Genomic DNA, 23,276 nt, shown 5'->3' on the forward strand with positions numbered 1-23,276 from the left:
AGGGGGAAAAAAGGCAACAAAATAAAAGAAACTACTTACCTGAAAGAACAACTTCTACTAGGTCTCCTTCATGTATTTCATCTGCTGAGGTAATGAGCTGCAAAATATTTTCTGAGTTCATATCATGGCGAAAAAGAAGAATTTTGTCATACATGCCAAAGAATCCACACTCTGGAAACTGTAGGAAAACAGTCCTGTATCAGTATACTCATTTCATAAGTAAATGTCTCAATCTTATGTAATAATTTTAAATGTACTTTTGTTGTTGTTGTTCAGTTGCCAAGTCGTGTCCAATTCTCTGCAACCCCATGAACTGCAGCATGCCATGCCTCCCTGTAACTCATCATCTTCTGGAAATGCTATTTGCCAACAATTTTATTAATATCCAAAAAAGATCAACCATGTGCTCAAGCTCCTTGGTTAAATCTCAAGTTCAAAAATATAAAAGTAAGCAATATATATAATTACTGATATCTTAAAACATTTGTCTTGAATGGATGAGGAAGCTGTGGTACATATACACCATGGAATATTACTCAGCCATTAAAAAGAATTCATTTGAATCAGTTCTAATGAGATGGATGAAACTGGAGCCCATTATACAGAGCGAAGTAAGCCAGAAAGATAAAGACCATTACAGTATACTAACACATATATATGGACTTTAGAAAGATGGTAACAATAACCCTATATGCAAAACAGAAAAAGAGACTCAGATGTATAGAACAGACTTGTGGACTCTGGGAGAAGGCGAGGGTGGGATGTTTCAAGAGAACAGCATTGAAACATGTATATTATCTAGGGTGAAACAGATCACCAGCCCAGGTTGGGTGCATGAGACAAGTGCTTGGGCCTGGTGGACTGGGACCCAGAGGGATTGGGTGGAGAGGGAGGTGGGAGGGGGGACTGGGATGGGGAATACATGTAAATCCATGGCTAATTCATTTCAATGTATGACAAAAACTACTGTAATGATGTAAAATAATTAGCCTCCAACTAATAAAAATAAATGGAAAAAAAAATTTGTCTTAGAAGTGCAGAATTTCTTTACTCAGTTATTGATGAAAAATAAAATCTTCAACTCAGTGCTATTCTTACAAAGACTCAGAGATTAGCAGTCATTCCTGTCCTTTAGAACTGAGCTTCCCATCTAGTCAACTACCAGCCACATTGCTGTTGTTCAGTATGGACATGTGTAGTTATTTAAATTTAAGCTAATTAAAAATAAACAAAATTAAAAGTTGAGTTTCTCAGTCTAGCCATATTCCCTGTGCTCAATCACCACGCTAATCTAGCTGAGTAATCAACTGTCATTTATGCTTCCCCTTAACTTTTACATCTTGATGGTTTACCAAATTTAATATCTTCTTTATGGAGTCAACTCACTGTATCCTCTAAATAAGATATCCTGACCTTGGATGATATTTCCTTGTTCAGATCCAGTTGGTTTTGTAACGAGCAGTTTGATCATATAACTCATCAGGTTTTCCTGTTTACTTTGCCCCCTGAAAAAGGGCAGGCCAAACTTGTAGCCCACTTCTACATCAATTAAGGATCTTACAGCATATATTTTAGGTGCAGATACCAACCTAGTTCATCTTACTTTATGGCCTTAATTTTCCCATTAAAAATTCTTATATAAATCTCTAAAAAGGTCTCAATTCTGGGGGAAAAAGTTAAATTTTTAGGAACTGAAAATAATGACTTAATTAGAAATTTTAAGATTTACTTGCATTTTAAGAAACCTAAGTTAATAAAGTGTAGAAATATTTAGAATTTTTATAATACTATATCTCTTTTCAATATTTGAGTTATGGATATTTTTATAACTTCATAACATGCTGTAAACAGATCTAGCAGCATAAGAATTTTCCACTGAAAAGAGTAATACAGAATCAAAAGTTATTTTCATTAAATTTTAACTTAAAATTTAAGTTTACTAAATTTTATTTAATTATTAAATTAGAAAACATCTAATGGAGAGTAAAACTGAGTTGCAACTAAAATACAACCTTAGTTGCAACAATTCTTAAGAATTAATAACAGAAGGACTCCATATTCCATCTTTATAAAATCTCTAACAAAATATTTGTATGAATAAAACTCATTTTAAAAAGTCAAAATTTTTTTTTACATGTCTTGTAAGTGTATAGTCCTATGGTATGTAAAGGTAAGAGTCAGTCCTTGCCTTCCAGGGGCTTACAATCTGTAGAAAGAGAAATAAAACAAATATATAACACGATAAGAGAAATGCCAAGAATGAAAAAACCCTAGAAGAGGGAATAAAAAAGACAGACTATCCCTTTAAGAGTGCTATTTGAGCAGAATCATAAAAAGAGAAGCAAGATTTCCATGGGCAGAAAGTGAAAATGTAAGGGTCATCACTGAGAAAGTATAAGGTAAATGATAGAAGGGAAGTGTTCTCTGACGACTGGAGAATGAGATGATGGGGGTGGGGGGTGGGGTGAGCAGGGATAGAAAAAAGGCAAAAATGTACACAAGAGCCCCAGACGGACCATACAAACAGAGAAACTCACCATCTGCAGAGCTGGGTTCTCAAGCTTTGCAACCTATAAACTATAGCACCTTAGATAAGCTGCTTAATCTCTCAAAGCTCAGCTTCTTGTCTATAAGTTAGGAATAGTAAGAGTACAAGCTTTTATTTTTTTTGGTGCACCACATGGCATGCAGGATCTCAGTTCCCAGGGATCGGACCTGTGCCTCTTGCAGAGGAAGCATGGATTCTTAACCACCGGACCTGCAGGGAAGTCCCCATGAGTACTAGCTTTAAGTGGTTCTCGTCAAAATTAAATTATGTGATGACTATAAAACACTCAGCACTGTGATCAAATAAACACTAGTGGTTCATATTATTCTATATCCAAAGTGGGAGAGACAAGGGGTGCCAGAGCAAGGCACGAACATGATCAATTTTAAAGGATAATGCAGACAGCACTGAGTAGCTGGGACTGGAACAGGAAGAGACAGAGCAAGCTCCTAAAGAAGGCAGAAGCTATGGGGCAGGAGAGAGGTATCAGGGTCTGGATTATATAGAAGACAGGAAGCAAGACAAGAAACACTTCCCCCTAGAAATTACGTTTGGTAAATTATATGGATCACTAATACTGTTTTGACCAAACCAGAAGTCCCCACAACTAAACATATCAATGAGAGAAGAAAACATAAAAAATTAATCACTTAGCAAAATTACGAGTATTAGGAATATTTATTTAAGATATACATTGCGTACCAATCTAGAAAGCCATCAGTGACGATAAAGAACAAAGTAACTTTCTGGACTAGCAAATGTTTACATACTATATTCATCTATATGGTTGAGAAATTACAGAATTCTCCAAGGGAAAGGAAATGTAATAACAAGTCTGTGAAAAAGAGTTTTTTGCTATTCATGATTATATGGTGTGTTTGGTAAGACATTTAGGAATTCTCTGAAAACAAGGGTCCTCACAAAATGAAGTAACAGAAACTGTGGCCTGAAAAAAAGAGCCAGAGAGAATATTAAATATTGCCACTGAGTATCAGGTAACAGTGTTGCCCACCATTAAAAATATTATGAATCTTGAGGAATGAGTATTTCAAAGATAAACACTTAAAAAGTAGAAACAAAGAAACCATAAACACTCACTTAAAAAAATCTAAACAATTGTAAGGAAAAACTCCATGAAAAACAAACAAACACTCTGTTAATAAGCTTTGAATATATAGAAATATATTGTTGATGATTTTTAAATATTCAGAAATTGATTTTCAACCAGGAATGAATTCATAACATTATGTCTCACCTTTGGTCACAAAGTGGAATCATCTGTGGAGCTTAAAACCATGTCTGCTATTTTCACCCTAAGCATCTTTATCATTGACTTCTTTGCAGCAAGAATTTCTGCCACACAACTTACTGCCCATAAGGCAATTTTGCCATCAAAGATAAAGTAACTGGTTGACAGTCTGCTTTCAAAGTATATTACCATTTCTTCTAGTTGGCAACATTATCAATGGCTTTACTGAGCTGACAAATGAAGCAGACGCTTTACCGTCTGAGCCACCAAGGAAGTCCTGACAAATGAGGATGATTTGCCCCCAAAATGATCTGGCTTCTTATTTTGGAATATACTACACATCAGAAGAGAAAGAGGCTGAGGGCCTTAAAGGGGCAGAACTCATCCCACATTTCTCATAGAACTTTGGAATGTTTACCAACAGACATGTGACAGAAACAACAATGTAGAAGAAAGCTTTCACAACACAATACAAAGCTTGGTTACAAACATGCATCCCAGTATTTGGAAAGACACTTCTCTTAATGAAGGAAGAAATTTTAGTGAAAAAGACTAAGTGCAACGTGGAAGGAGAAGAAAACAGAATAAGTAAAAAACGACATACAGTTGAGCAATCTGTGGGCTAGGAGTGCCGACCCCCATGCAGTCAAAAACCTATGCATAACTTGACAGTTGGCCTCTGAATCTGCAGTTCTGCACTGGCAGATTCCACTGACTGCAATCATGTAGTACTGTAGTGTGTGTGAACAAAACACCTGAATGTGACCAAAATGCCTGTGGCAAAGATATCCACAGCAAAGATGCTTAGGGGAAAGTATCAAGAACATTTAAAACAAACAAAACATGCGAAGATTATTCCTAGATTTATGGTTAAGCTCTAGGGGATAGGACATGGACATCTGATTTCAAAATTTACTTTTATATTATTCAGTGTATTTAATATTAAAAAAAAAAAAAATATATATATATGCATGCGTGTGTGCAAGCTAAGTTATCTCAATTGTGTCTGACTCTTCATGACTCTATGGATTATAGCCCACTAGGCTTCTGTGTCCATCGGATTCTCCAGGCAAGAATACTCGAGTGTTTCAAGAGAACAGCATTGAAACATGTATATTATCTAGGGTGAAACAGATCACTAGCCCAGGTTGGGTGCATGAGACAAGTGCTCGGGCCTGGTGCACTGGGAAGACCCAGAGGGATCGGGTGGAGAGGGAGGTGGGAGGGGGGACCGGGATGGGGAATACATGTAAATCCATGGCTAATTCATTTCAATGTATGACAAAAACTACTGTAATGATGTAAAGTAATTAGCCTCCAACTAATAAAAATAAATGGAAAAATAAATAAATAAATCACACTTGATTATACAAAAAAAAAAAAAGAATACTCGAGTGGGTTGCTATGTCCTTCTCCAGGGGATCTTCCTGACCCAGGAATCGAACCCAAGTCTCTTATGTATCCTGCACTGGCATGTGGGTTCTTTACTGCTCAGTTCAGTTCAGTTCAATCAGTCGTGTCCGATTCTTTGTGACCCCATGGACTACAGCACACCAAGCTTCCCTGTCGATCACCAACTCCTGGAGCCTACTCAAACTCAAGTCCATTGTGTCGGTGATGCCATCCAACCATCTCATCCTCTGTCATCCCCTTCTCCTCCCACTTTCAATCTTTCCCAGCAATAGGGTCTTTTCAAATGAGTCGGTTCTTCACATCAGGTGGCCAAAGTATTGGAGTTACAGCATCAGTTCTCCAGTGAATATTCAGGACTAATTTCCTTTAGGATGCACTGGCTGGATCTCCTTGCAGTCCAAGGGACTCTCAAGAGTCTTCTCCAACACCACAGTTCAAAAGCATCCATTCTTAGGTACTCAGCTTTCTTTATAGTCTTTACTGCTAGCACCACCTATATATATAGCAACAGAGAACCCATGTGGGAAGCCCTATATATATACATATATATAAACACACAACACATACATGTATCAGTTCAGTTGCTCAGCTTTCTTTATAGTCCAACTCTCACATCCATACATGACTACTGGAAAAACCACAGTCTTGACTAGACGGACCTTTGTTGGCAAAGTAATGTCTCTACTTTCTAATATGCTGTCTAGGTTGATCATAGCTTTCCTTCCAAGGAGTAAGCGTCTTTTAATTTCATGGCTGCAGTCACCACCTGCAGTGATTCTGAAGCCCCCCAAAATAAAGTTAGCCACTGTTCCCCCATTTATTTACCATGAAGTGATGGGACTGGGTGCCGTTATCTTAAGCTTTCTGAATGCTGAGCTTTAAGCCAACTTTTTCACTCTCCTCTTTCACTTTCATCAAGAGGGACTTTAGTTCTTCTTCACTTTTTGCCATAAGGGTGGCATCATCTGCATATCTGTTATTCATATTTCTCCCAGCAATCTTGATTCCAGCTTGTGCTTCATCCAGCCCTGCATTTCTCATGATGTACTCTGCCCAGAAGTTAAGTAAGCACAGTGACAATATACAGCTTTGATGTACTCCTTTTCCTATTTGGAACCAGCCTGTTGTTTCATGTCCAGTTCTAACTGTTGCTTCCTGACCTGCATACAGATTTCTCAAGAGGCAGGTCAGGTGGCCTGGTATTCCCATCTCTTTCAGAATTTTCCACAGTTTATTTGATCCATACAGTCAAAGGCTTTGGCATAGCTGATAAAGCAGAAATAGATGTTTTTCTGGAACTCTCTTGCTTTTTCGATGATCCAGTGGATGTTGGCAATTTGATTGATCTCTGGTTCCTCTGCCTTTTCTAAAACTTCCAGCTTGAATATCTGGAAGTTCACAGTTCACGTATTGCTGAAGCCTGGCTTGGAGAATTTTGAGCGTTGGTTTACTAGCATGATATGAGTGCAATTGTGCGGTAGTCTGAGCATTCTTTGGCATTGCCTTTTTTGGAGACTGGAATGAAAACTGACCTTTTCCAGTCCTGTGGCCACTGCTGAGTTTTCCAAATTTGTTGGCATATTAAGTGTAGCACTTTCACAGCATATACATATATAGAGACATACATATATATATATATATCTTTTTAAAAATGGACTTTAAACAGTTTGACATAGAAAAATTAAGACAATAGCAGAGTGTGCTTCCTTATACCTATACCAATATACTGGATTCCCCTACTATTGACATTTTCACTGGTACATTTCTTACACTTAATGAACTAATATTGATACCTTATCATTAACTAAAGTCCACAGTTCATTCAGATTTCCCTAGTTTTTACCCAATGTCTTTTTCTTGTCCCAGGTTCCCGTTTAGGATACCATACTTCCTTCAATTGTCAGATCTTCTTAGGCCCTTTTTGGCTGTGCCAGTTCCTTAGACTTTGCAGTTTTGAAGACCTTGACTGTCTTGAGGAGTACTGTTCAGGGGTTTTCCCAGATGCCTCATTGTCAGAATTTTTCTCGTTATTAGACTGGAGTTACAGATCTTGGCAAAGATGACGTCAGAGGTAAAGTGTCATACTCATCATATCATATCAAGTGTACCTACCATCAACATGATCAACTACTGTTGATGGAGACCTTGATGATCTGACTGAGGTCATGTTTGTTAGGTTTCTCCACTGAAAAGCTATTCCCCTCTCCCACTGATAACATACTCTTTGGAAGTATGTTACTATGAGCAGCCTACACGTAACACCTGTTAAGGAACGACAAGTTGTGTTCCCTGTCCTTCAATGCAGAGAAGTATATAAATTGTTTAGAATTCTTCTCTAGGGGAGATTTTTCTATTTCCTACCATTTATTTATTCATCCAAATGTATTATATGTATCTCTCAGTATGGACTTAAGGATAATTACTTTATACTTTGGGATATAAAATATATTCTTTTAAAATACATTTTTTATTTCTTAGTATAAAATTTATTTACATGGCTCAAAATTTTAAAAGTACAAGAGTGGAGTGTAAAATCTAATCTCCAGTTGCCCAGTGATCTCCGCCATGGTCAACAACACTGCCAGTTTTCTCAATATCCTTCTGAACATACTTTATACCTAAATGGTAAGACATGGATATATCTTTTCCTCATTTTACACAAATGGTGGCAAACTATAAACAGTGTTCTGTACATTTTTTTCACTTAGAAACATATTTTAGAGATCATTTAATAACAATATACAAAAATGTTATTCCTTTTTTTTTTTTTACAGCTGCACAGCTTTATTTTACCAATTCCCTACTGATGGGATATGGGTTGAGGAGTAAAACTAAAATTAAATAGTCTTGAGTTCACTTACAAAGTTGGCTAAGTTACTTAACCTCAGTTTCTCCATTTGTAAAACAGTACCTACCTTGTAAGGCTATCATGAAAATTAAGTGAGTGAGTATACGTAAAGAGCTTAGAGAACTCCTGATGTTTTGAATGCCATATGAATTGGCTACTGTTCCCAATCTTTTTTATTACAAAAAATACACAGTATATAATCTTGTATACACATTTTCCCCCATCTTTTGAATATATGAGTAGGATAATTTCTTAGAAGATTTGCCAGGTCAAAGAACATACACATTTAACATTTTTTGGACACTCCCCAAATGCTCTTTACAGAGGCTATACCAATTATACTTCCAAAAGTAACATATTAAGAATGCACGTTCTTTCCTTCATTTCTCTTTCTGTGGCTGTTCATTATGGTTTGTCTCAAGGCATTTTTAAATTTCTTCTTTGATTGCACCACAGATCCACTGTTTCTTTAGCAGCATGTTGTTTAGTTTACATGGAACTGTTGAGATGGAGTGTGCACGGGGAGAGACTCTTCCTCCAGTCTTAAAAAGCCACCAATCCTCCTGGATTAGAATCTCACCCTGAACATCTTCTTTAACCCTAAGTACCTCCTAAATCTCCTACTTCCAAATATAATTACAGTGAGGGTTAGGGTTTCAACAGTTGAATTGAGGAGCCCAATTCAGTCCATATCAAGTATACCATCAAACTTGTTGACTTTAGGTTAAAAAAATGTATTTCAGTGTAGTTTTCATTATAAGAAGCAAAGCTGAGCATTTTTCATATGCTTAAGAGCTAGCTATATTTTCTGTAAACTACTCATTTTTGCCTCTTTCATGGATCCATAATCTTTATAACTTCAAATCCAATCATCCCTCAGAATGTTTCTCATTGTGTGGGACATCCTTAATAAGATCTGAACAACAGACCAAAAAACACAAACCCCCTGTATATTTAGCAGTATATATGTTGAATTTCTCAATATGGTATGATGCCAATAAAATACCCTATACAGAAAAAAGGGAGCTTTTCCAAGATAATGGCTTGTTTTTCTCAGCCAGGTTCCAGTAGAAGAAAGAAAAAAGGATAACTTCCCCCCTTCCAATTGTATAAATTTTAAGAAGAAGAAATATTCTAGCAAACTAATGAAAATCAATTATTGATTACATTGTGAATTTCCATTTTCAGGGGACTCCTTTCTATTACTCATTCCAGAATACAAGTCTTACCTAATAAAATGGTACAGTGCTTTCTAAGCATTCTTTTCTTACAGTGGGGTAGGGTGTGGGTGGGAGCTACTTGTGACAGAGACCAAGATTAGAAAGGGAGGAGAGGTGGTAATAAGCTTAGTATGAAAGTGAGTCAAAGTGAAAATCACTCAGTCATGTCCAAGTCTTTGCAACCCCATGGACTATGTAGTCCATGGAATTCTCTAGGCCAGAATACTGGGGTGGGTAGCCTTTCTCTTCTCCAGGGGATCTTCACAACCCAGGGATTGAACCCAGGCGGATTTAAACATTGGAGGCAGATTCTTTACCAGCTGAGCCACAAAGGAAGCCCATCATTACTTGTCCTCTAGGAAAGTAGTTCTTAGCTGGGGTGATTTTGCCCTCCAGAAGATCTGGGCCATATCTTGAGTGTCTCAAAAATGTCCTGAGACACTTTTGGTTGTTACAACTTGTGGTACTGGTACCTGGTGGGTACAGGCCAGGAATGCTACCAAACTCCCTACAATAAACACTCCACAAAACAAAGAATTCTCTGGTCCAAAATGTCGACAGTGCTGAAGTTGAGAAATGCGGCTCTGGGGGATAAAGGAGTCAAGAAAATAGAGGGACTGGAAAATGTGGAAGGAAGCTGACAACTTTCTGAAATCTAAACATGCTTTTATTTCCTTCCCTTGCCCACTTCAACCTTGATTAAAAGAAGAAAGAGGAAATGAGAAAAAAAGCAGAGAGTTAGCAGGGTAGAAGCAAAAGGCCTTTATTTTGGCCTCTTTCCAAATCCCTGCTGCCCCTTTTCTGGATTTGCTTTCTACAACTGTGTCAATGACTTCTCTTGACTGTGCAAAATGAATTCTGTTCTCAGTTCATGTGGGAAAGTAACAGAATTTCACCACAAAGTTATCAAATTCTCACCCCTTATGCACTCACTTTGCCCACTTTAGACTCACCTGTCTTTGTTTCTGCATTAAAGATGGCTTCAGGAATAAAAAAAACAGATCATCTTATCTTTCTATAACTATCCCGTGAAAGTCATTTTTTATGGTATTAACTTATACTTGTCTTAAGTAAAAAGTTTTAATACTTGCAAATAATATTCCTTCAAGTCACACTATATTTTGGGAGTTCTTTAATGTGAATAGTTTAAAGTTCATATCATTAAAATTCTGTGAATAAAATGTTAGATTAAGGCTTCCCTGGTGGCTCACTGGCAAAGAATCTGCCTGTCAAAGCAGGAGATGCAGGTTCAATCCCTGATCCGGGAAGATCCCACATGCCACGGGAAACTAAACCTGTGCACAACTTCTGAGTTTGAGCTCTAGAGTGCCGGAGCCGCAACTACTGAAGGCTGCATGCCAAGAGCCTGTGCTTTGCGACAAGAGAAACCACTGCAATGAGAAGCTCCCGTACCACAACTAAAGAAGCCCCTGCTCTCCCCAGTTAAGAGAAAAGCCCTCACAGTAACGAAGACCCAACACAGCCAAAAATAAACAAATAAAGTTTGAAAAAACAAAACAAAACTGCCACTGTTATCTATAACATCTCTGTGAACATTGTTTAAAAAAATGTTAGATGAGGTGAGAAGTTGTCAAGTTTCTATTTGGTCAAACACAATTTTTACACATTAACATAACAGCTTCAGAATTTAACATTACCTCAACATATAATTTATCACTATATAATTTAAAAAAGGAATATGAGTTTTAGTCTAATGGCAATGGGAAACCATCGGAGAATTTTAGTGTACCTTAAAAAATTTTTTTTTAACTGAAGTATAATGAATAAAGTACACGAATGTTAATTAGAAGATAGACAACTCTACATTCTCATGCCATGTAAGTAAGCACCACCCAGGTCAAGATTAATAGAGCATTTCTAGCATCACATTTTTTTTTCATATTCACTTAATGTGAAAAGCTGAAATACTAAAGTCATTGGATGCCAAGTAAATCTTCACAGTAAGTTTTTCTAAAAATAAACCAGATGATAATAAATAGGCTCCCAGAGGGCAAGGGCATTCTCTTTGCAATGTTCCCTACTGAATGCCCCGCACCTAGAACTTAGTATCTAACAGGCACCTAGTATCTAACAGGCACTTACCGAAAAAGATTGTTGACTGCCGAGCAAAGCTAAACTAACTTAACACTAAAATATTTCCCAGAAATAAATGTAATTATTACTTTAACATCACCTTTTAGGAAACAATTTTATTGAAGAGAAGAATTTCAAGAATTTCAAGAATTTCTGTGTATGTGTTCCCATACACAGATAGAAGACACAAAAGTCTAGATGAGCCAATGGGAAAATTATTCAATGTGGACTCTGAATTTCATCATTAATCTCTAATAGAATGTTCTGAATGTGGGATGCTAGAGGGGCTGCTTCATTTAATACCACTTCTCTTTGACACAAACCAGAATGATCTTTTTACATTTTATTTTTTGTTTTTCAATTAGTTCTGATTATCTTTAATTCAAACTTTTTGGAACTTTCTGTTCTAGCTAAGGTCTTAACCTGAATATCCAACAAAATTAAAACAAAAACAAAAACCTTCTTCCTCTTTGAGCCTCCAGATTAGTCAATGGTTGCCTGACAGACACAGTTTTGCCAAGATAAAAAAAAGCTGGGATAGGGTAAAGAGTAGGATGTCACCTAGCCATTGAACACAGCTGTAGTGAAAAGAATAGAGAGGGGGAAAAAAAGAGAATGACAACTGGTTTCTAGAACACAAAAGATACAGCTGGGGTCTTCGCTCTACTGTGGCAATTACATCACTCTGCAGAAACAATGTATTCAGTTAAAGAACAGACCAAAATCCTCCTAAATCAGGATATGTAAACAAAGAGCCTTCAGGTCTAGTGTCATGTAAATGGTCAAAACTAAAAACAAATGTTTTAAATCAGTTAAAAGGAGACAGTCAGCTTTAGTTAGAATCATTTCAATTTCAGTAAACACCATTATAGCTTAAAATGATTTACTGTCTGCCAATTTCCTCTTACTCCAATTACATCTACTATCTTCATTCAACAAATTAACACAATAGCAGTAGAGTTATAATAGTATTTCTAAGCCTCTTGGCAATACGAAAGTTGGAAACTAGCATTCACTGAGTGTAATAGTTGCTAAACACCAAGCATTATATTATACAAAGCACTTGATCTCATTTAATTTCCTCAGAATTCCTAAAACAAGTAACCCTAGTCCTCTAATAAGATGATCATTTTGTCCCTATTTTTAATAGATTGTCATATGCTAAATACTAAAATCAAAGGTTAGGAATAAAGCTAAGTCACTGTCATGGGTATAGCATGAATGCTATACATGCTTTGGCATTTACTAAAATTTTAATAACACTACAGGATCAACGATCTTTCCAGATTTAAAGAGGTTTTAAAACCATGAATATTACTATTTTGAGGGTACTAACCATGTGCCTGACGATGTGTTAAGGGCTTTACATTAATTACATTTTAAAATGGAGGTAAGTATGATGACCCTTGCATTACAGATCAGGTTCAAAAGTCAAGTGACAGAAGAAAGGGTCTATAACCACAAAACACAAAAAAGCTGCAGACTCAAAATCTTCACTTGCATCTATCCCTTTGATTTGAAAACACTGTTACCTCTTTCTTAAATTATTAAATCTTTTAAAAACACATGCCAATAACAAAAAATAACAGATTTTAAACGCTAACCTAATTTTGACACGGGGAATCCATGCATGAATACTCTGTTTAAATGGGCAAGGCCTGCTCCCACAGTTTTGATTTTCTCATTTGCAATCTGACTCTGGTAGTGACCTGCTGGCAGAGATCTGATCAGCCAATTTCTGCTTGGTTCAATCCTAGTTCTACCTAGTGCTCAGCTCCGTCTGCCTTCTTCTGATTGCCAGTCTTACCAGTTCTTTGGATTTCATCAGTATAAAGAACACTCCCTTTAGCTTATAAACTCCCAGAAGGCAGAGATACAGTGAGTTGTTAAGTTTGCTTTATAAACCAATATGAAGATACAGATATCTAATACACGGAGATTAAAAACTTACTTCTTTTGTGTAACTATATCCACACTCATAATGGAAACTGTGTAGTATTTTTAAACACATTGAAGACAAACTACAAATCCTACTTTAAAGCTCTCAAGCTACAGTTCACATCTAGAAGACATTCATATTCACTAATTTACTAAGACTCTACAACAGTACCAACAGAAGTTTTTGATTTCTCCCAACTTCATAGATTTCATTTCTATCGACTTTAACTCCGTGTTTTTCAACTTCAGCACTGCTGGCATTTTGGACCAGACAATTCTTTGTTGAGGGGATTGGTGGGGCAGCTCTCCTGAGCACTGTAGCAGCATCCCTCCCCTCTACCCACTAGATACCAGTAGCACTTCCTTTCCCCTAACTGTGACAACAAAAACAAAACATTTCCAGACATTACCCAATGTTCCTGGGGGTGGGGGGTGTCAACCCACTTGAGAACCACTGGCTTAATTTAATTGTAAACGCTAAAATTAGGTACTGTGGCTGTAGTATTGCCAATAAAGTAGTCCCAATCTACATTCTTGGACATCCCTGGTGTCTCAGTGGTTCTGTCTGCAATGCAGGAGACTGGGGCTCAATTCCTGGGTCAGGAAGATCTCCTGGAGGAGGGCAGCATGGCGACACACTCTAGTATTCTTGCCTAGAAAATCCCATGGACACAAGAGCCTGGCAGGCTGCAGTCCACAGGGTCGCGAAGAGCAGGACATGACCGAAGTGACGCAGCAGCAGCAGCAAACTACATTCTCACAAGCAATGTGAAGTTCACTGGCGTTCTCACAGTGAGTAACTTTGAAAATTTCAAGTACTCTAGAAGAACCTGGCCTTTTACACAATCCCAGAAAGACAGAGCTCCAGAAACTAAACATCTGACCACCGACACTAGTGAGAGCAGGCTGGGCAAACCCAAGGCACGGATACAGGAAACAGTGTGAAAAAGAACACTGGTGTGTATTCACTCGTTCCTTTCTCTGTGTGACTCTAACAGCTATATGTTGTTTCATCAAGAGAAGTAACTATCACTAAAGATTATTTGCAGTATCATGTTTTTAGCAGTAAACGCAGGTACAATGGATCTTTTAACAAATGTCTACTGAGTATAAGGCGTCTGGGGAGACAGAGGAATAAGACAGAACCAACCTCAATGTAACCTGAGTGTTGGAAGCATTTCAAATTTTCAAAAAGAGGAAGCTAACTTTTTGGCCAAAGTTAAAGACAACAACAACAACAAAAGAAACTCCACCCACTCCACCCTCAGGATGTGTCATGAAATTGGAGTGAATTCAAAGAGTGACCACTTTTGGTCACATCCAAGTTTTAAGCAGAGCTCAATTATGAATGATTTGCTTGTTAAAGAGATATGTTCTTGGGAGGTGGGGGAATCTGTGTACATGCTTTATACTGTGTTAAGTTAGAACCTGATCCAGTTTTTAACTTTTGCTTACAATCACTGATAGCTCTCTGTTTCTATGAGGTTTTACCATCTCTCACCTCTAATGGACATACCAATTTCACTTTTCCCCTAACTGAACACAGTATATCTAACATTTATTTAGTACTACTATATTGAACATTTCCATGTGTTTGTTTAATCGAATATCTTTGTGAGATATATTTTATATCAACTGACCAAATATTTAGAGATCAGTGTTTCTCTTACTAATATGCAAGCTCTTTACAGAATAAAGATATTAATCTTATGTAATACTTGGTGTACAGCCCAGGTTGGATGCATGAGACAAGTGCTCAGGCCTGGTGCACTGGGAAGACCCAGAGGGATGGGGTGGAGAGGGAGGTGGGAGGGGGGGCCGGGATGGGGAATACATGTAAATCCATGGCTAATTCAATGTATGACAAAAACCACTGCAATGATGTAAAGTAATTAGCCTCCAACTAATAAAAATAAATGGAAAAAAAAAAATACTTGGTGTAGTATCTCCCTAACCTTACTTTTGTTTTTATTATTCTTACATCTGCAAATATTATAATTCAGAATATTCAAATCTGCAAGCTATTCTTTTCCTGTTTCTTTTTACTGTTCTGAAAGTGAGAGATCTACTCATAAGTTTGATAAATACTCAACTACACTTTATTCTAATTTTCCTCTGATTTGAATTCTCATCAGTTCAGTTCAGTCGCTAAGTCGTGTCCAACTCTTTGTGACCCCATGGTCTGCAGCACACCAGGCCTCCCTGTCCATCACCAACTCCTGGAGTTTACTCAAACTCATCTCCTTGGAGTTGGTGATGCCATCCAACCATCTCATCCTCTGTTGTCCCCTTCTCCTCCCACCTTCAATCTTTCCCAGCATCAGGGTCTTTTCCAAGGAGTCAGTTCTTCACATCAGGTGGCCAAAGTATTGGAGTTTCAGCTTCAACATCAGTTCTTCCAATGAATATTCAGGACTGATTTCCTTTAGGATGGACTGGTTGAATCTCCTTGCAGTCCAAGGGACTCTCAAGAGTCTTCTCCAACACCACAGTTCAAAAGCATCAATTCTTTGGTGCTCGACTTTCTTTATAGTCCAACTCTCACATCCATAAATGACTACTGGAAAAACTATAGCCTTGACTCGATGGTCCTTTGTTGGCAAAGCAATGTCTTTGCTTTTTAATATGCTGTCTAGGTTGATCATAGCTTTCCTTCCAAGGAGTAAGCGTCTTTTAATTTCATGGCTGCAGTCACCATCTGCAGTGATTCTGGAGCCCCAAAATTAAATTCAGCCACTGTTTCCCCATCTATTTGCCATGAAGTGATGGGACTGGTTGCCATGACCTTAGTTTTCTGAATGTTGAGTTTTAAGCCAACTTTTTCACTCTCCTCTTTCACTTTCATCAAGAGGGACTTTAGTTCTTCTTCACTTTTTGCCATAAGGGTGGCGTCATCTGCATATCTGAGGTTATTCATATTTCTCCCAACAATCTTGATTCCAGCTTGTGCTTCCTCCAGCCCAGCATTTCTCATGATGTACTCTGCATATATGTTAAATAAGCAGGGTGACAACATACAGCCTTGATGTACTCCTTTTCCTATTTGGAACCAGTCTGTTGTTCCATGTCCAGTTCTAACTGCTGCTTCCTGACCTGCATACAGATTTCTCAAGAGGCAAGTCAGGTGGTCTGGTATTCCTACCTCTTTCAGAATTTTCCACAGTTTATTGTGAGCCACACAGTCAAAGGTTTTGGCATAGTCAGTAAAGCAGAAATAGATATTTTTCTGGAACTCTCTTGCTTTTTCGATGATCCAGCAGATGTTGGCAATTTGATCTCTGGTTCCTAACCTTTAAATCTTGTGAAATTTATCCTGGTGTCAGGTACTAAGTGGAGGTCTATGTTAATGCCCCTTCAAATGCTTAGTGAGTTTTCTAAACTCAAATTTCTGAAAAATGATTCCCTTTTATTTCTCTCACCTCCCTTGGCATGTAGTTAAAATGTATCATGGATCTATTACTGTGTTTAGTAGTATCTGGTTTCACTTACTACAGTTTTTCACTTCCCCTTTTCTCTTACTTTTCAGATTTTTAACAATGCTTTTGACTACTTTTTCTCCCTAATGAACTTTAGAAAAACATTATCAGAGTAGAAAGAATCCCAGTAAATTTCTTTTCCCCAATAAAATTCTGAGTGGAAAAAATAATTTAATTCAGGGAGTACAAATTATATACTATCAGTCTTTCTTTTTCAGGAATATAATATTACATTTATTTCACAAAGCCTTTTTCTTAAGCATTACACAAAAATGTTAAATTCTATTTGTATTTCTATTCATTTATTTCTTAAGATAATTATCAATAAATACTTTCCATCACTTTTTCCCTAATGGAAATGGTTATGTACTCTTGGTTAGTTTTATGTCCCTCTTGTAATATTAAAAGATCTAACATAGTTTTAATAAGCTCTCCTCTCCCTATATCTTTAAAGTTGCTCTTTCTGGCAGTTCAGTCTTTGGGAATGTTCACACAATACAGGAAGATCTCAATTCCACCATATTAACCGTAACAGCCTATAATGGTATAGAAACACAGAAAAGCATGTTTGCTCACTAACTGCTCAACAACAGTAAATAACTAGTTAAATCAGTTGAACTCAAAATAATGATCCTGAAGTCACATCTGTAATCACATTAATCTAAAGAAACTTATTCCCTGAGGAATATACTACAATATTCTAAGACAAAAGTCACAGGTTTTCAGGAGCTAAAAGACTGCACAAGAAACTCATACATACAGCCCAAAAACAGATGATTAAATAAACCACAGAAATGATACATCATTAATCTCCAGTTTTCTGCATCAATAAAAAGGAGCATTAGTGGACCTAATAGGAAATTTCAAATAATTCACCCATACTGATCAAGAAAGGTATCAGTTGTCTTATACAGTTGAAAATAGATTATGACACAAATGTACATTCCATACAGCACAAAGCCAAAAGTTAACATAAACTTAACTGGCAGGTACTTTCAGTGATTTCTGGATCACAACTGATTTCTTATAAACCCTCAAATGAGAAAGGATCCCAAAGTACAAGGTGGTTAAAGTTCTGTTTAGTTTCATTTAGAAGCCACTAAGATCAGACTAATATGCAATATTACTGTTAAGCTAATATTTACTGGGTGATTACTATGTGCTAGGCTAAGCATTTTATAAATATAATCATTTAATATACATGTACACACACACACATATAAAACCATGAAATGAGTACTATTATAAACCTCTTTTTCCAGATAAGAAACCAAGCTTGCACTAGTAAGTGGTAGAGACAAACCCAAATTTGACTCCCAAACTCATGTTTAACTATCGAACTATACTGTTTCATATGGATCCTTTTCTTTACTTACTCAATTAAGAAACAGCTGTTGAGCACCTGATGTGGACATGATATTTGACCTCATAGAGACAGTTTTATGGTGGAGCGTTTCAAGTAAAAGAACAATTACAATCAATATGATGAAAGTTAAAATATAGGTTGTACAGGATACCAGCATCTAACCCAGGCAGAGGAGATCAGAAAAAGACTTCCTGGAGGTGTAAGCAGAGGGTATGGCAGGGGAAGGGTGTTCCAAGGAGAAGAACAGCAGGCACAAAGGCCTAGTAATATGACAGAAGTTGGCAGATTGGAGCTTAGGAAGTAATCTGGACTAGTGACATGCCTTTGGGAACCATAAGCATTTTCTCTAAGTATTATTGCAATAATACCTTACATAAATAATCACATATTTCTGTTACTGGCTCACTGCCAGCAACCAGAAATGTTTGTCAAGTTAGTTGCAGGAAAGTGAAGAGAACAGAAATTACCATGAATTCTTGAATAACTAGGTCTAGTGCATGTAAAATTTAGAACACTACTAGGAAGCAGAAGCACAGAGCTTTATTCATTTGACTGTGAAAAAAAAACTACATATGTGCACAAACAAGACAGGTTTCTGTTCCCCCCTGACTACTAAGGATGTTAAAGGCATCCTGCTGTATTCATGTTACAAGCTATCAAAGTAGTCTTGGGGCATTGTACCAGCAGCTGAAGTTTAGCTCCACAGGTGAAGGACTACAGTTGGTGATAAGAAAAGTAAACAGTAGGGTTGAAAACACTGTCATAACTCCCCAGTGAAATGACAGTTGTTCCTTTGAGGCATGTACCATTCTGTACCTTTATTTCAGGACTTAGTGTCACCTATCCTACATAACAGTAATTTGACATTCACTCATCTTCTCTTTTTCTAGAGCATAAATCACTAGGGGCAGGGAATTTATCCTTTATCTTGATAACCTCCACAGTACCAGGCACTGTGATTGAACAGCATAAGTGTACCACAAATGTCTACTCAACTGCATGAAGTAATAACAGATAACGGCCCCGAGGAAAGGGATAACTGGATTATACTGTAAATCGGACAAGCAGAAGAAACGAAATCACCAGCATTTTTTAATGTAAGATTTTGAACTGCCATATTAACCTAGAATCAGATGTAGACCTTACTGAATTTTTTTTAAATTGGAAGATAATTGCTTTCCAATGTTGTACTGGTTTCTGCCCTACTGAATCTTTGAATTACCAGATGTCTTAAAAATATACTACTTTATTACCAGTATGTAGAAAACAATGATATCAAGCTCATACAGCAAATTATACAATTTTAAATACTTAGAAAAAATATCTTCAGATTATTACTTGTCTGGCCATTTATGCTTGTCAATTTCCATTAAAGTAGAGGTTCCTGACTTTGGCTGCTCACGACAAGCACAAACAGAGCCACAGATGGAGCACTTATGCAAACTCTGCACCCCCAAGAAGCATGATTTCACTGGTCTAGGAAAGGGTCTGTTAGGCTCCCCGGTTATTCTCAGGTGCAGTTAAGGTTGAAAATCACTGTTACAAACTAAGTCACATTTAAGTTGCACAGAAGCACCCAACCACATACATGGAGCTTGTAAATACTTTTAAAATGCTGACATTAAAAAAAAAAAAAAAAAAAAAGCTGCTCATTAGGAAATGTTCACTGAAGGGTAATCAGAAAATTTTCCAGTGTACCTGCTTAAAAGTATTGGATAAGATTTTGTAGGAAAAAGACACAAACACTGAAGTAAAGTATGCACTGGTCAAAGTATGTGTAACCAATTGAAAAACTTTTCAAAAATGACTGAATCATGGAAAACTTTGACAAGGAGCTTGGTTTACACTCCAATCTACTTTCACAGTAGGCTGGGATTGAAAACAGTTTTAAAAATGCACTAGCTCAGGTGTGGTCATAGCACAACCTGGAGACAATTCAAACATAGCTTTCTTACTGCACTAAATGGGCTTCCCAGGGGCTCAGTAGTGAAGACTCCCTCTTTCAACACAGGAGATGCAGGTTCAATCCCTGGGTCAGGAAGAAGGAAATGGCAACCCACACCTGCATTCTTGCCTGGAGACAAGACAGAAGGAGCCTGGCAGGCTACAGTCCATGGGGTCATAGAGAGTCACTCATGACTTAGGGACTAAATAATAACAACTGCACTACATGTTTCAGATGAAAGTCTGGATTAGATAGAAGATGAGAAGGAAAGCAAACAAGAAGATGTTTAGGAGAATTCTGAAAGTGTGGTAGAAATAATACAGGAAAAGATTAAGAAGGTTCAATGAATACAAAAAATTCTCAAAAGTTGAAGAAATTATATTCTCAAGACCAAGCTTAAATTCCAGCAACAAAACAAAAAGAAAACCACAATAAGGCACGTGATATTCAAATCACTGAAAACCAAGAAGAGAAAAATCTAAATGAAGACAGAGAAAAAGACATGTTGCATACAATTCAGATCCAACATAAAGTACTAAAGAGTACTGGAAGTGTTGAGTGAGTGGATAAATATAAAAGATCATTTTTCTCAGTTCTAACTTTCTAAAAACCTAATTTACTGTTAAAAGCAAGAAGAATAACAACTTACTGAGAGATCTGTAACAAAGGTCAATCTTCATTATTTGCAGATTCTGCATCTGTGGATGTGCCTACTTACTAAAATTTACATGAAGCCTCAAAATCAATACCTCTGTGCTTTATCAGTCATTTGCAGACATGCATAAAAGGTGAAAAATCTGTCACTCTGAATATTTCCAATTGAAACTGAACAAGGTGATGCTTTTGCCTTCTTGTTTCAGCTCTCATAGTGTAAAATGCATGTCCTTTTCATGGTCTATTTAGTGCCACGTGTTCTGAATTTGGGAGCTTTTTGATGGTGACTTCTCTGCTTAAAATGGCCCCCAAGCATAGTCCTGATGTGCTGTCTACTGTTCCTAAATGCGGGAAGGCTACAATGTGCCTTATGGAGAAAATGTGTGTTAGATAAACTCCATTCAGGCATGAGTGACAGGGTTTCTGTATATGAGGTCAATATTAATGAATCAACAATATATACATTAAATAAGGTATTTTTAAGCAGAAACATATACAAAACAAGGTTATGTATTTACTGGTTGACAAAAATGTATCCTGAATGCTCACAGGGGCGTAGCCCTGTCTTTTCCCTAGAAGCAATGATGCAGTATTCACTAATATGTTTGAGATCATGTTATAAATACCACAAGTAATGCACAACTGTATGCAGTAATAAAGTAATGTAGCACAAATGATGACAGAAAATAGAAATATACTATTTCAAGGAATGCATTACATTACACAGAGTGGTATGATATTGTTGAAAGATAGTTTATGATAAGATAATGATAAAGCAACAGTTGGCAAATATTTTTTATAAAAGGCCAGAGAGTCATTATTTTAGGTTTGGTGGCCCATACAGTCTCTGTTACAGCTACTTAAGTCAGATGTTGTTCACGAAAGCAGTCATAGGCAAGATACAAATGAACAAGCATGCTATGTTCCCAAAAACTCTATTAGTAGAAAAAGATAATGGGGCAGATTTGGCCCAAAGATGTAGTTTGCTGACCCTTGCACTAGAGCAACTGCTAAAAGGAATTTTAGGAGTACAATAAAACAATTGTTAAAAACAAAATGGAATTATATAACATACTCAATTTAAAAGAAGCTAGGAAAAAGAGAAAATGACTCAAGACCTAAAGAGAAAAAACAATATATTTTTTAAAAAACAATATATTTTAATTCATCTATACTAAAACTTGTGTTAAATACAAAGTCTAAACACTTGAAAAGCAGAAATTGACAGATTAAATTTAAAAAGCATGACCCAACCACATGCACTTTACAAAAAGCCCACATTACTTATGAAGGTACAAGAGAGGTTATAAGCAAAAACATGTGAAAAGGTTCCACAATGCAAAAACTAAGCAACAAAAAAGGAGGAATGGTTATATTAATACCAAAGTTGACTTCAGAATAAGATATATAACAAGATATAAAGAAGAAAAGCTATACTTATAAAAGGGATCAATGTATCAAAGGATGTAAAAATCTCAAATGTGCTTGCAAGTAACAGAGCTTCAAAAAACATGAAGTAAAAACTGATTAAAACTGAAAGGTAAAAAACTGAAAGGAGAAACAAACAAAACTAAAATTATAGCTGGGAGATTTTAATACTACTTTCTTAGTACATTACAGAAAAAAAGAAGTCCATAAAGATACAGAAAACACGATCAACCACTTGACCTGTTATTTATAGAAAATTCCACTATACAAAAGCAGAATACATATTTTGTAAAACTGCAAATATAACACACAGAATGTACTGAAGGACACAGTCCTACACTATAAAACAAATCTCAATAAATATACAGGTTGAAATCATACAAAGTATACTCTTGAGCCAAAAGTGAAATAAAGCTAGAAATCAATACAATAGAAAAATATCTGAAAAACCTCCAAATTCTTCCAAATTAAACAGTCAATGGACCAAAGAAGATATCATAAGAGAAATCAGGCAGTTAACTGACTAAAATAAAAATATATCAAAGTCTGTGATACACAGATACAGTAGTGGTTAGAGGGAAACTTATACCACTAGATTCACAGCACTTATATTAAAGGGAAAAAGACTAAGCTTCTACCTTAAAAAACTGAAAAAATAAAGCAAGTTAAACCCCAAAGGAGGTAGAAAAGGGGGGAGAAAGACAATGACAGAAAAAAATCATTAAAACCAAGAATTACTTCACTGAAAACAAAGTTGATAAAAACCTGTAGCCAGAAAGAACAAGGAAGGACTGAGGAGGGGAATAAACACAGAAATTATAAATATTAGGAATGAAAATGACACCATTACTAGAAATCCAACAGATTTTAAAGGATAATGGGAGAACATAGTGGATTTGATAACTTGCATGAAATGAAAATTTTCCTCTAAAGACACAAATTACTAAGGTTCACTCACAAAGAAGCAGACAGTTGAATAGCTTTATGTGCGCTGAATAGAAATTGAGTTTAAAACCTCCTCTTAGAGAATATTTCAGGCTCAGGTGGCTTCATTGGTGAGCTCTAGCAAACACTTCATAAAGTAATATCAACTTTAC

The 23,276-nt window shown here is 36.6% G+C and overlaps 1 protein-coding gene across 2 annotated transcripts in view; it reads right to left on the reverse strand.

Annotated features, from left to right (window-relative positions):
- Window positions 1–23,276, reverse strand: part of PRKD3 (protein kinase D3) — an 85,134-nt gene that overhangs the window by 44,002 nt on the left and 17,856 nt on the right. For both annotated transcript variants that reach the window (XM_070476864.1, XM_070476855.1), the window contains one exon: window positions 40–178. In XM_070476864.1, the coding sequence (XP_070332965.1) occupies window positions 40–154 (115 nt within the window). In that variant the 5' untranslated portion in view covers window positions 155–178. The remainder of the gene's footprint in view (window positions 1–39; window positions 179–23,276) is intronic.

Source organism: Odocoileus virginianus, chromosome 2 (assembly GCF_023699985.2).
Source record: "Odocoileus virginianus isolate 20LAN1187 ecotype Illinois chromosome 2, Ovbor_1.2, whole genome shotgun sequence".
Classification (NCBI taxonomy): domain Eukaryota; kingdom Metazoa; phylum Chordata; class Mammalia; order Artiodactyla; family Cervidae; genus Odocoileus; species Odocoileus virginianus.